At 34.4% G+C, this 12,940-nt stretch overlaps 1 protein-coding gene across 3 annotated transcripts in view; it reads left to right on the top strand.

Annotated features, from left to right (window-relative positions):
• PPP1CB (protein phosphatase 1 catalytic subunit beta) overlaps window positions 1-8,593 on the top strand; it is a 38,578-nt gene extending 29,985 nt beyond the window's left edge. For all 3 annotated transcript variants that reach the window (XM_072767892.1, XM_072767894.1, XM_072767893.1), the window contains exons 7-9: window positions 872-1,023; window positions 3,826-3,960; window positions 6,756-8,593. In XM_072767892.1, the coding sequence (XP_072623993.1) occupies window positions 872-1,023; window positions 3,826-3,960; window positions 6,756-6,860 (392 nt within the window). In that variant the 3' untranslated portion in view covers window positions 6,861-8,593. The remainder of the gene's footprint in view (window positions 1-871; window positions 1,024-3,825; window positions 3,961-6,755) is intronic.
• The last annotated feature ends 4,347 nt before the right edge of the window (window positions 8,594-12,940 follow it).

Raw genomic sequence — 12,940 nt, 5'->3', positions numbered from 1 at the left:
TCATAAATATTTTTAGCTCTGACCTCTTTTCTTTTGCCTGGAACTAAAGCCAAGGATCTGTTCTGATTTTGTTCATCCATATTTCATTTAAATCTTCTAGGTCTTTGTAGAAAATGTTTTCTTCCCTCAAATTGGTCATTAGGTTAAATACAGTTTCATTTGAAATCTCAGTTGAGTTCACGAAATTACACAAACTGTTGGGGAAATACATATGTGGAAGAACAAAGGATTGAAATTAACCAAGACAATCCTGAAGAAAACTAAGTTGGGATATTACCCCTACCAGATATAAAGATTATTTAAAAGCCTTAGTATATTATTTGGCTTAGGAATAAACGAAATAGATTAATTGAATAGATTGGCACCTAGAAATAGTGTAAGTAACCTCTATTCTGGAAATGCTGCTGGGTCAATTGCTTATCCATATGGAGAAACTGTACAAAAGGTGAATAGCCAAGATGCCTGGGTGGCTCAGTGGTTGAGCGCCTGCCTTCGGCCCAGCACGTAATCCAGAAGTCCCAGGATCAAGTCCCACATCGGGCTCCCTGCATGGGGCCTGCTTCTCTCTCTCTGTCTGTGTCTCTGCCTCTCTCTCTCTCTGTCTCTCATGAATAAATGAATAAAATCTTAAAAAAAAAAAAATGTGAACAGCCTTTTCTATGTATTGTGTACGTAGAGTGTGCCATACATGTATTTCCTCTTTGTGGAAAGTTGGAAAGTGCTACTTTCAGCCAGGCGAAGTTACAGTTACATGATTGGGTTAGCAAAGAGTGGCTAAATTTGGCAGACTGGGATACTAGGGAGCATGAGAAAAAATGTGATACAGTTTATAAACTTTGTTTTTTCATTGCTATGTTTTTATTCTTTAAAGGTTTGCTCTGTGATTTGCTGTGGTCTGACCCAGATAAGGATGTGCAAGGCTGGGGAGAAAATGATCGTGGCGTTTCCTTCACTTTTGGAGCTGATGTAGTCAGTAAATTTCTGAATCGTCATGATTTAGACTTGATTTGTCGAGCTCATCAGGTACGAAATATAAAATTTTTGAATATTTTAGTATTTATTAACATCACACAAATCTGCTTTTTTTGTTTTTGAGGAAAATGAGACCCAAGAAAGCTAATTCTACAAGGAAAGTAGTAGGTGTGAGGTGATGCCTATACCTTCATCTCACAATTAACAATCTAATGATCTGTTAACCCTTCTCACCCTCTGAGAGGAAATGTTTCAAGCCAATACATTTTTGTAGTATATTGCAACGCTGACAGATTTGTTTGGTGCTTGTCTGACGCTCTCTAGAAATATTTGATCCCGTTTTAATATGATGTTTATGTATTTTAGATAAGAATCCAATGACAATATTGTTAAAGGACACGAGAGAATTGGAAAAATTGTTATAGACTGGGTATTAGATATTAAGAAGTTATTGTTTGTTATTTTAACCTTGTGAGAATAGTATTATTATGTAAGAAGAACATCCATATTTTTAGAAATGCATACTCAGGTATATAGAGGTAAGATGACATGTCTAAGATTTGCTTTAAAACATATCAGCAGGGCACCTGGCTAGCTCAGTCAGTAGACCATGCGACTCTTGATCTCAGCCTGTTGAGTTCAAGCCTCAGGTTTGGTGTTGAAATTACTTAAAAACAAAACAAAACAAAACAAAACACACCTCAGCAGAAAGAAAAGGAGGATAAATGAAACAAATGTAGCAGAATCCTGGTAATTACTAAATCAAGGTGGTAAGTAAATGAAAGTTTATTGGACTCTACCTTCTATATATAGTTTAGGTTTACATATTTGGTTGGGTTGGGTTTTTTTGTTTTTGTTTTGTTTTTAATGCCTACCACCACTACTATATTGTATAATCTTTAGGGAGGAGATTGAGACTTGTTGACTTTTAAATGTCTATTGCCTTTAAAACTTATATACTGTGTGTGTTTAGTGTTTAAATAAATGAATTAACAAAAGCTTAATGATTTAACATATCAGGTCCTCTTGTTCCCTAAAACATAACTGGTATGAAGTAAATTCACTGAAAGGTATCTTTATAAATTTTTTTCTCACTACTTTTGAGAGTACTAAAAGTATTTGAAATTTGTAAGTATAATACTTTTAAAGATTCCTTGTTTTATTTCTTTGTTAAAGCAGAGTTTATTAAGTATATGCTATTCTACAACATGGGCTTTATTCCCCATGGCACTTGATTACTACTTTGTGTAATCCTGTGGGTAAACAAAGATGACTAGCTTCTCATTTTTTGCATATGTTGTGTGTCACATGCCTTTTTCCTAAGAGTTTCCTAGTTGAGTTGAAATGAAGTCACATCCCCAAATCCTCTGCTTTTGGCAAATTTTTCTTTGGTAAATACTGTGTTTATGATTTAACTAATTAATGTAGTACCTACTACTAGGTAACAGTGCAGAGTTGCTAAGTTTCCTAATAAGGTACCCACTGATTTAGCTTAGGTTTCCATTCACTGATCTTTTAAAAAATGGACAATGATTTTTTTAAAAAGTTGTTGTTGAACTGTGTTTATTTGGACAGTCTTTTTCCAGACACTTGCAAAATCTTATTCTGCTTATTTTCAAACATATTATCTCTAAAATTAAGAGACATATGCTGGGAAACACCACAAACTACAAATACATCCTTTTAAAATAAACCTGTTCATTTCGTAAATGTGTGAATGAATAAATGAACAAGCAAACTTGTTCAAGAATTCAAAGAATATGAGTGCCAAACATTATGTATGGCTGAGCTGGGGTAGCTAAGGTGACCAAGATCATAGCGGAAAAGGTTAATATCTAAATCCTAGAAGTGTGTGCCTGATAACTAAGGTAGGAATTATTTTAAAATGTCAATAATTTTCGAGGAGCCTAAGTGGCCCAGTTAAGAGTCTAATTCTTGCTTTCAGCTCAGGTCATGATCTGAGGATCCTGAGATCAAGCCCCATGTGGGCCTCTATACAGAGTCTGCTTGTCCCTCTCCCTCTGCACCTCCCCCTGCACATGTACATGCTCTCTCTCGTAAATAAAATCTTTAAATATATATATAAATTAATAATAAATGTAAGTTATTTTGGAGGTCCTTTTTTTATTTTTTAAAAATTATTTCAGAGAGAGCGTGAACATGTGGGGGAGAGGGACAGACTGAGCTGAGCGCAGAGCCTGATGCAGGGCTCAAGTCTCTAGAACCTGAGATCATGACCTGAGCTGAAATAAAGATTCAGTGCTTAACTGACCAAGCCACTCAGGCGCCCCTGAAGGTGCTTTCTTATTAGCAAGTATTGTTAAGATAATTTTGCTGAATCAAAGGATGGCTTAAAGACTTCAGAAAATTATTATTGCCTACTGTAAATAAATATATAATGTTTGTGTCATTGCCTCTATTCTCTCAGATTTGTAGAGCTGAGAAACATAAATTGTTTAAATCACTCAGAAATTGGCTATCTGGATTCTAGAAATCATGTTAAATCATTAAAGAATTAAGGATTCTATAGTTGTGATATAATGCCATCATCTAAGAAGTATTTGATGTCCAAGGTTCCTGGAGATACTATACTGATTAGCATATGTAATGCCTTGGAAATGGTATGGTATGGTTTTAGATATTCAGTTATCACAAATATACTGTTACTTCATTTAAGCTAAGTCCTTACCATTATAGGAAAGGCATACCAATTTTAATATTTTTAGACAAGTTTAAAAATAAAAGTAGTGTGTATTTTTAGGTCTTTTTTTGTCATATTAATCTCAATAATATAGACAGTTGAGAATTAGCTATAATTAGGTGTGTTTCTTCTTTTGACTTTTCCTTTTACAGGTGGTAGAAGACGGATATGAATTTTTTGCTAAACGACAATTGGTAACCCTATTTTCAGCCCCAAATTACTGTGGCGAGTTTGATAATGCTGGTGGAATGATGAGTGTGGATGAAACTTTGATGTGTTCATTTCAGGTATAATTATTTATAATTTATTTATATTTGTTTATATTTATATATAAATCAGTTTTATTTAAAAGTGATTATCACGGATTTGTTAGAGATTTCTGTTTTTATTCACAAAGATTCTAGACTTTTTGGTACATATCAAATATTAAGAGTTTGGGAGAACCTAAATTGCAGGTGTTTAAATTGTTAAATTCCTATATGACTTCTTTAAATAGGGGCTTAACCTACTAAAAGAATGTGAATTCAACGAATAACGTAAATTTTGTTTCCTTTTGCAAGAAATATACCAACTCTGGTTTTATAGTGTGCTATTTAAAATCATTCTTGTTCACAAGCATAGGAACTTGACCTTATCCTTCAACATTTAACATAGTGGGATTAGATTAATTTCTTTTTCACTGAGATACTATGATGCTCTGAATAGTTTTAAGAGATGCTTCATGAATCTTTTCAACACATTTTGTGTAAATATTGAAATTTTCTGTCTATAATGTATGTTTAAACTCTATTTATACCCACCAGAATAAATACAGTAAAGTCAGACAATAACAAGTATTGGTGAAGATGTAGAGAAGTTGGAACCTTCATAACATTGATGATGAGAATGTAAAATGCTTTTGGAAACAGTATGGTAGTTCCTCAAAAGGTTAATTTAAACATTAAGTTTTTATATGGCCCAGCAATCCAACTCCTAGGTATGCCCAAAAGAATTGAAGGGCAGGTATTCAAATACAGGTATGTGCATATTCATAGGATCATTGTTTATAATGCCAAAAAGTGGAAACAACCCAGATGTCCATTAAGTAAAAATGAAAACAAAATGTGGAATATCCATTAAATGACATATTATTTGATAATTAAAAGTAATGAAGTATTGATACATACTACAACATGAATGAACTTGAAGAATATTATCTCTGTGAAAAGAGCCAGTCACAAAAGACCACATATTGTATGATTTGATTTATGTGAAATAGCCAGAAAAGACAAATCAATAGAGAAAGATTAGTGTTTCCTTGGAGTTGAAGGGAGTTAGAGTAGTAGAGAATGAAAATGGGGAGTGATTGCTTATGGGAGAGATTTCTTTTGGGGTGACAAAAACTCTAAAATTAATTATAGCAGTGGTTGTACATTCTGTAAATACTTTAAAAATCGTCAACTTGTGCAGTTTAAACAGTTGGACTTTAATATAAAATATATTTTAAAAATTTTTTAAGGGGCAGTCCCAGTGGCTTAGCGGTTTAGCGCCGCCTTCAGCCCAGGGCGTGATCCTAGAGACCCAGGATCGAGTCCCACATCGGGCTCCCTGCATGGAGCCTGCCTCTCCCTCTGCCTGTCTGTGTCTTTGCCTCTCCCTCTCCCTCTCTCTGTCTCTCAAATAAATTAAAAAAATCTTTAAAAAATTTTTTTAAAGATCTACACGTAAAAAAGTAAGGCGAAAGAGGTTGTGACTACCCTCTAAAGAAATAGTGCCAAAGTTTGTTAACATACAGTGTAATAATAGTTTCAGGAGTAGGATTTAGTGATTGGTCACTTAGGTGTAACACTCAGTGCTCATCATAACCAGTGCCCTCCTTAATACACATTACTCATTTAACCTCTACCCCTGCTTACCTCCCTCCATCAACCCTCAGTTTGTTCCTATAGTTAAGAATCTATTTTACGGTTTATGGTTTGCTTCTCTCCCTTTTTGCCCCTATGTTTCTCTCTTTTTTTGTATGATACTTGTCCTTTTCAGACTGACTTATTTCACTTAGCATAATACACTCTAGTTCCATTCAGGTGAAAGTGGCAAGATTTCACTCTTTTCTATGGTTAGAGTAGTACTCCATTGTATATCTATACCACATCTTTATTCATCAGTCAATGGACATTTGATCTCTTGCCATAATTTGGCTCTTGTTGATAATGCTGAAAATATCAGGGTGCATGTCTTCCTTTGATTCAGTATTTTTGTACCTTTTGGGTAAATACCTAGTAGTGCAATTGCTGAATCTTAGGGTAGTTCTATTGTTAACTTTCTGAGGGACCTCTGGACTGGCTGCACCACTTTGCATTCCCACCAACAGTGTAAGAAGGTTCCCCTTTCTCCGCATCCTCGCCAACATCTGTTGTTTCCTGTGTTAAATTTAGCCATTCTGACAGGTATGAGATATCGTAGTTTTGATTTGTATTTCTCTGATGATAAGTGATGTTGAGCATCTTTTTATGTGTCTATCCAGCTTAGTCTTTTGACTTATAAACTGAGTGTTCTTTCCTCACCACAGAGGTACATTAATTAAGACTTTTTTTTCACCTGAGGATTCCTGGGTGGCTCAGTCGTTTAAGTGTCCAACTCTTCAGGGTCGTGAGATTGAGCTGGCATGCTGGGAGTGGAGCCTCGCTTAAGATTCTCTCTCTCCAAAAAAAAAAAGATTCTCTCTCTCCCTTTACCCAACCCCCGTGTACACACCCTCTCTTTCTCTCTTTCAAAATAAAGAAATTATTTAACTAAATGAAAATAAATTTTTTTTTTTACTTAAAGGATTGGATAGTTGATAGAATTTGTGTGCTTGAGCTTTTGTTAATTATTGGGAATGACAAATAATAACAGTATTCAAATATTTAGTCATTTGCACACATTAAATGTGATATATGTGCATGGAACTTTCCTGGGTTTTTTTCTATATTTTAATTCCAATTTATGTAATTATGTAAATATTTATAATTTGTTATTTCTTGAAAAGCCCACTTTTATAATGATTTTCTTAAACTTACTGCACTTGAAAGAATAACACTATTAATAAATTATTTGCTTTAAGATATTGAAACCATCTGAAAAGAAAGCTAAGTACCAGTATGGTGGACTGAATTCAGGACGTCCTGTCACTCCGCCTCGAACAGCTAATCCGCCGAAGAAAAGGTGAAGAAAGGAACTCTGTAAAGAAACCATCAGATTTGTTAAGGACATACTTCATAATATATAAGTGTGCACTGTAAAACCATCCAGCCATTTGACACCCTTTATGATGTCACACCTTTAACTTAAGGAGACGGGTAAAGGATCTTAAATTTTTTTCTAATAGAAAGATGTGCTACACTGTATTCTAATAAGTATACCTGTTATATTCAGCAAAGTTAAATCCAAATTCAAAATTACCCATTAAAGTTACATCTTCACGTATCACAGTTTTTAAAGTTGAAAGCATCCCAGTTAAACTAGATGTGATAGTTAAACCAGATGAAAGCATGATGATCCATCTGTGTAATGTGGTTTTAGTGTTGCTTGGTTGTTTAATTATTTTGAGCTTGTTTTGTTTTGTTTTGTTTTTGCTAGAATAATGGCAAATATTTCACATTTTTTTCCCTGAACATTTTTACAAGTGAAATGTGGGAAGAGCTTTAAAGACATTCACCAACTATTATTTTCCCTTGCTTATTTACTTATGTACCTGTTTGATCTTACTAAGAAAACTTAATGCCTCATTACAATAAAAAGGAATTTTAGAGATCGATATTTTTTAAAAAACAGGCAAACTATCCAATCCAGTGATTGAATCAAACAGTTTGACTGGGCAAACTTTACAGCTGATAGTGACTATTTTGCTTTATTACAGAAATTGCCACTGATTTGGATTTGTGCACTCTAATTTTTAACTTATTGATGCTCTATTGTGCAGTAGCATTTCATTTAACTTTAAGATAAGGCTCATATAGTATTACCCAACTAGTTGGTAATGTGATTATGTGGTACCTTGGCTTTAGGTTTTAATTCGCACGAAACACCTTTTGGCATGCTTAACTTTCTGGTAACACCCTCACCTGCATTGGTTTTGTTTTTTTTTTTTTGGGTTTTTTTGTTGTTGTTGTTGTTGTTGCTATTTGTTTTTAGATCCACAGAACATGAGAATCCTTTTTTGACAAGCCTTGGAAAGCTGACACTATCTCTTTTTTCCTCCCTCTGTACGAAGGATGTATTTAAATGAATGCTGGTCAGTGGGACATTTTGTCAAAATGGTTATTGGGTGCTTAACTGTCTAATATTGCCATGTGAATGTTGTATACGATTGTAAGGCTTATGTCACTAAAGATTTTTATTCTGATTTTTCATGATCAAAGTTCATACAATATTGTATAGACATGCTTTGTAGTGAACTATAGTAGCAATAATTTCTGTACATGATCAAGGGTTTATTGCAGCATTTCTTTTCCTGTTCTCTTTTTTTAAAGGGTTAGTATTAACAAATGACAAGGAGTAGAAGAGTCAACATAAAGATTTTAGAAGGAGAACTTATAGGACACAGATTTGTGATTCTTTGGATGAGACCCTTTTGAATGTGATTCTAAAAGCTTTTATTGAGTATTGTCAAATTTGTAAGCTTCATAGGGATGGACATCATATTTATAATGCCCTTCTATATGTGCTACCATTGATGTGAAATTCTTGACCTTAATATTGTCTTTGAAAATGTTCAATTGAGAATTCTGTTAACTTATATTTTATGAATTGGCGTATTGTATTACTGCAAGAGATTTGATTTTCAGCACAGTGCAAAAGTTCTTTCAAATGCATATGTCTTTTTTTTTTTTTCTAATTCCATTTTGTTTTAAAGCACATTTTAAATGTAGTTTTCTCATTTAGTAAAAGTTGTCTAATTGATATGAAGCCTGACTGGTCACTTTATTCCTTTTTTTTTTTTTTTTTTTTTTCCTTTTGCAATGAGACATTTAAACACATTCTGTTCAAACAGATTTTAATGTCTTTGACATACATTGAGTTGATTCTTTTCTGGAGGTGTTCATGTACTACATGTGATGTATTAGGTTACACAGGCTTTTATGTGATGTGATTTAAATATTTTATTAATCTGAGTGTAAGTTGAGCAATTTCTAATAGAATTTTAGATGTACTCTTAGTAGTCATAGGAAGAAGTCTAGAAAAATAAACCTTTGGTAAGAGACAGGGCAGTCTTATTAATTTCAGTGTTAGAACATTAATTTGGATTCAACTTACTGTGGTTTTTTTTTATAATAATTCATCCAGGTCACTGTTGAATATGAAAAAATAATCACTAAGCAAATTAGTACTGGTCACTAAATTTGAAGGGTAGAAATTTATCATGTTTAAACATTATTCAAGCTGTGGGACTCCTGGCTGGCTCAGTTGGGAGAGTATATGACCCTTGATCCTCAGGGTTGTGAGTTTGAGCCCCGCGTTGGATGTAGAGATTACTAAAATAAATAAATAAACATTATTCAGGTGATCTTAAAACTACTTTAAAGTTTCTGTCTTATAATGTGTTACAAATACTACTTAGTTGGTAACACTGCTACTTCAGGTAAATAAAACTTCATTTCTTAGGAGAAAATTATCCTGTGATTCTAGTGTCACTAGTTTATATCATTCTTCCTCTCTGATTTTTAATGATTTCTACATTCAAATTTATGTTTAATCCAAATGTCATGACGTTTAAAATCAAACATGCTGATGTGATAGATCACAGAGTATTAGGTTACATTTTTATTTGTTCCTGAATGGAAAGAATCAACTACAGTGTGCTACCCTTGTGTTTGAAACTTTAACATTCATTGTTTTAATTTTGCCTCAGGACAAATTTAATCATGATCATCAAGCCTGGTTTGTGCAAAATGTTGAGTCAGAATACCAGCAAGAAGAATTTTAAAGCTTAAAAAGGTGGTCGGTTAATTGAAAGTGTTCAGAGAATATATATGCCTTTCAAAAAAATAATTCATCTGAGGGAAAGCCAGGAACATCTTGAGATGTGTTCCTGAAGAATATGAAAGTGTATTTATTGAGCCAAGGAATTGAAATAGTATCTTCGTTTATAAGTTTAGGTGTGTTCCTTTGTTTTCTTGGCAACTATAATTCTTGAACCAAAGAACAGTTATTTTCTTTCACATCTTTACACTAGAAATGTGTTTAGGGAAGGAAAATAGGTTTACTCTGCTTTTGCTACCTTGACCTAATCGACTTCTGTGTTTCCTTATGCATCCATCCCTTAATCAAAGCTGTGCCTGAGAAGACACTAAAAAGCCTGACTATACCAGTGGCATCCCCTTAGAAATACTATGTCCCCTTTGCAAATAGTTTTCAGTGTTTTATAATTTCCTTAAACAGCTAAGAAGCAGTTAAAAGGATTTTAAAGTGACCGCATATCTTGCAAAATGAACAAGAGTTAAATAAGACATAAACTGATTAAGTGTAAATATACATGCAGAGTTTTATTATGTTTATTCTCTTTAAACTGTTTCTTCATGGGATGCCTGGGTGGCTCAGCAGTTGAGTGTCTGCCTTTGGCTCGCGGGGCGGGGGGGGGGGGGGGGGGGCGCTCTGCGCTAAACGTGGAGCCTGCTTAAGATTTTTTTCTCTCCTTCCTCCCCTCCCCACAACTCACAACTTACTCTTTCTCAAAAGATTTTTTATTAATTTTAAAAATATGAGAAGTGTGTCCAGTTACTTGAAAGATTTCACAGCTAGCACCTGACAACATACTAGGGAAATTGTCTCTTGTTCAGAATCAAACTTTCTAAGTTATTATTCCTTCCTTGTTGATCCCCCCCTTTCTTTAGTCTGGTTCTCTGGGGTTTTTTTGTTTGTTTGTTTTGTTTTTGCTTTTTTATTTTACTTATTTATTCATGAGAAACACAGAGAAAGAAGCAGAGACATAGGCAGAGGGAGAAGCAGGATCCCCACCAGGACCCCAATGCCAGATTCAATCTCAGGGCCCCAGGATCATGACTTGAGCCAAAGGCAGACACTCAACTACTTAGCCACACACGTGCCCCATGGTTCTTTGTTTAATTGACCTTAAGGTCACCTTTGTTGTGAGCTACTACAAACATTTTTAGAAAAGTGATACATATGTAACATTTTGTCTTTCAAAAGTTGCCAAAAAAAAAAAATTGCCTAGTATTTATGAGCATTAAAAATTAGGAATCTCAACTTGAAATTAGAGAAACTCTCACCTTGATTTTACAAATAAGGATATATCATAAGCAGAAGCAAGTATGGAGGAAGATAACCAAGATATTTTCAGTAAGGAACAAAAGAATAAGGTACAATGAAGAAAACTATTCTAGAGAGAAATTTAATGCACTCCTTTTATCTTGTTAGATTGATGGTTCTATCCTGATACTTCTCAGGAGTTTTTATTGCTTCCATATAAAAGAGCAGTCAGGGATGCCTGGTGGCTTAATTGGTTAAAATGTCTGCCTTTGGCTCAGGTCATGATTCCAGGGTCCTGAAATTGAGCCCCACATCAGGCTCCCTGCTGAGTGGGGAGCCTGCTTCTCCCTCTCCCTCCACTCCCCCTGCTTGTGCTCTCTGTCAAATAAAATATTTTTTAAAATAATAAAAAAGCAGTCCACCATGCTGAATTCTTGGGTCCTAGTACAAAATTCCAAGAAGAGAATTTGGCCTAGCTTGGATCAAAGGCCCTTATGACTCCCAACAAGTGAAGAAAAGAGATGATATTGTATGAATATAGCTGCTATCCTGCCTCAAATGGCTTGGGAGGTTGAGTAGAATATTTCCCAGAAAAGGGGTACTAAAAAGAAAATCCAAAGGTTCTTTATGGCATACTTCAAAAGATAATCTGGTCACAAAAAGTCTGAAAATACAAAGTTGGCAAGATGTAGACTAATGGGAACTCTTAAATTTGGTACAACTAGGGGTGCCTGTCTTGCTCCATTAATAGAGCATGTGACTCTTGATCCCAGAGTTGTTTGAGCCCTACATTGAGCATATAGATAATAAAGTTAGTACAACAATTAATAATCCTGTAAATTACATATCCTAAAACTCATCATTTTCACTTAAAGGCATTTATAGGAAAACTACATGTGTGCACCATGGAGCATATACAAGCAGAAGTAGTACTTGAATATTTGAAACGTGGGCACTGACCAATCAGACCACCCAACTAACCAGAACCTTTCCAACTATAACTAATATGGTCTTACAGAGGCACAGCCGCTGATAATCAAGTCTGTGTACAAGATGGCCTATAACATTCACAGGAGCAAAAATTGATCCAAATGACCATTCACAGGAGCAATCAGTATATTCATAGAATTCTATACAACGATGCAAAAGATTTACAGTGTTCAGCATTAGCATGTTAAAATCTTAAACTATGAAAAATACAAAATATTAAATTTACAAATAAAACCTATGTTTAAGGATACTTACAGTAAGTCTTAAGGAAAGGGAATGGGAAAAACAAAAGTCACCACTTTTGGAAAGTAAGGGGAGGAGGAGGAACATATAGGATCTCAACAATATTGCTTATGTAGTTTCTTGGGTGTTAGGTTCATGCTTTTTTGGTGGGTAAAGGCTTCTCAACTTTTTGTTTTATTACGCTCTGCCTGCATATATGTTACTATATATATATTCTTTTGTACATAGCAAACATTCCATTTTTAAAGTATGTATGCAATGCCATTTATGTAAAATTGTATCTATATGTACACATAATAAAAATAATTTTTTATTTAAAAAGATAGCTGGTTAATAAGATTGCAAAAATCAGAACTTCAGAAAGTGCTGCAGGAATTCAGGAATGGCACAGAGTCTTGCACTTATTAAGTACTCAGAGGATGGGTTGATGACCTAAGTTGGGTTTTAAAGGATGGATATTAGAAAATTTAAATGAAAAAAGCACATTATATGCCAGCTCAAAGAAGAAAGTTCAAGACATGCTTTGAGAAAAGCAAGCATATTAGTAAGTCTGGATATAGGTGGGAGATCTATTTAGTAGAATGAGAACAAACCAGGACAATGCAGACAGCACAGGGAATGATCAGGCTGTGGGCAATCATCAATAACATTCTAGTGAGGGGATAACAAAGCTGTGCACTAGAGATGGTGGACAGAATGGATGTAAAGAGGAAAAGGACTAAGCAATAATATGAAGGCTCTTATAAATGCTTATTGAATTATCAGCCAAGTGCCAGATCAAATGGAGGAGGCAAGAACAGAACTAAC

Source organism: Vulpes vulpes, chromosome 8, assembly GCF_048418805.1.
Source record: "Vulpes vulpes isolate BD-2025 chromosome 8, VulVul3, whole genome shotgun sequence".
NCBI classification, from domain to species: domain Eukaryota; kingdom Metazoa; phylum Chordata; class Mammalia; order Carnivora; family Canidae; genus Vulpes; species Vulpes vulpes.
This window is presented reverse-complemented; position numbering and strand designations above follow the sequence as displayed.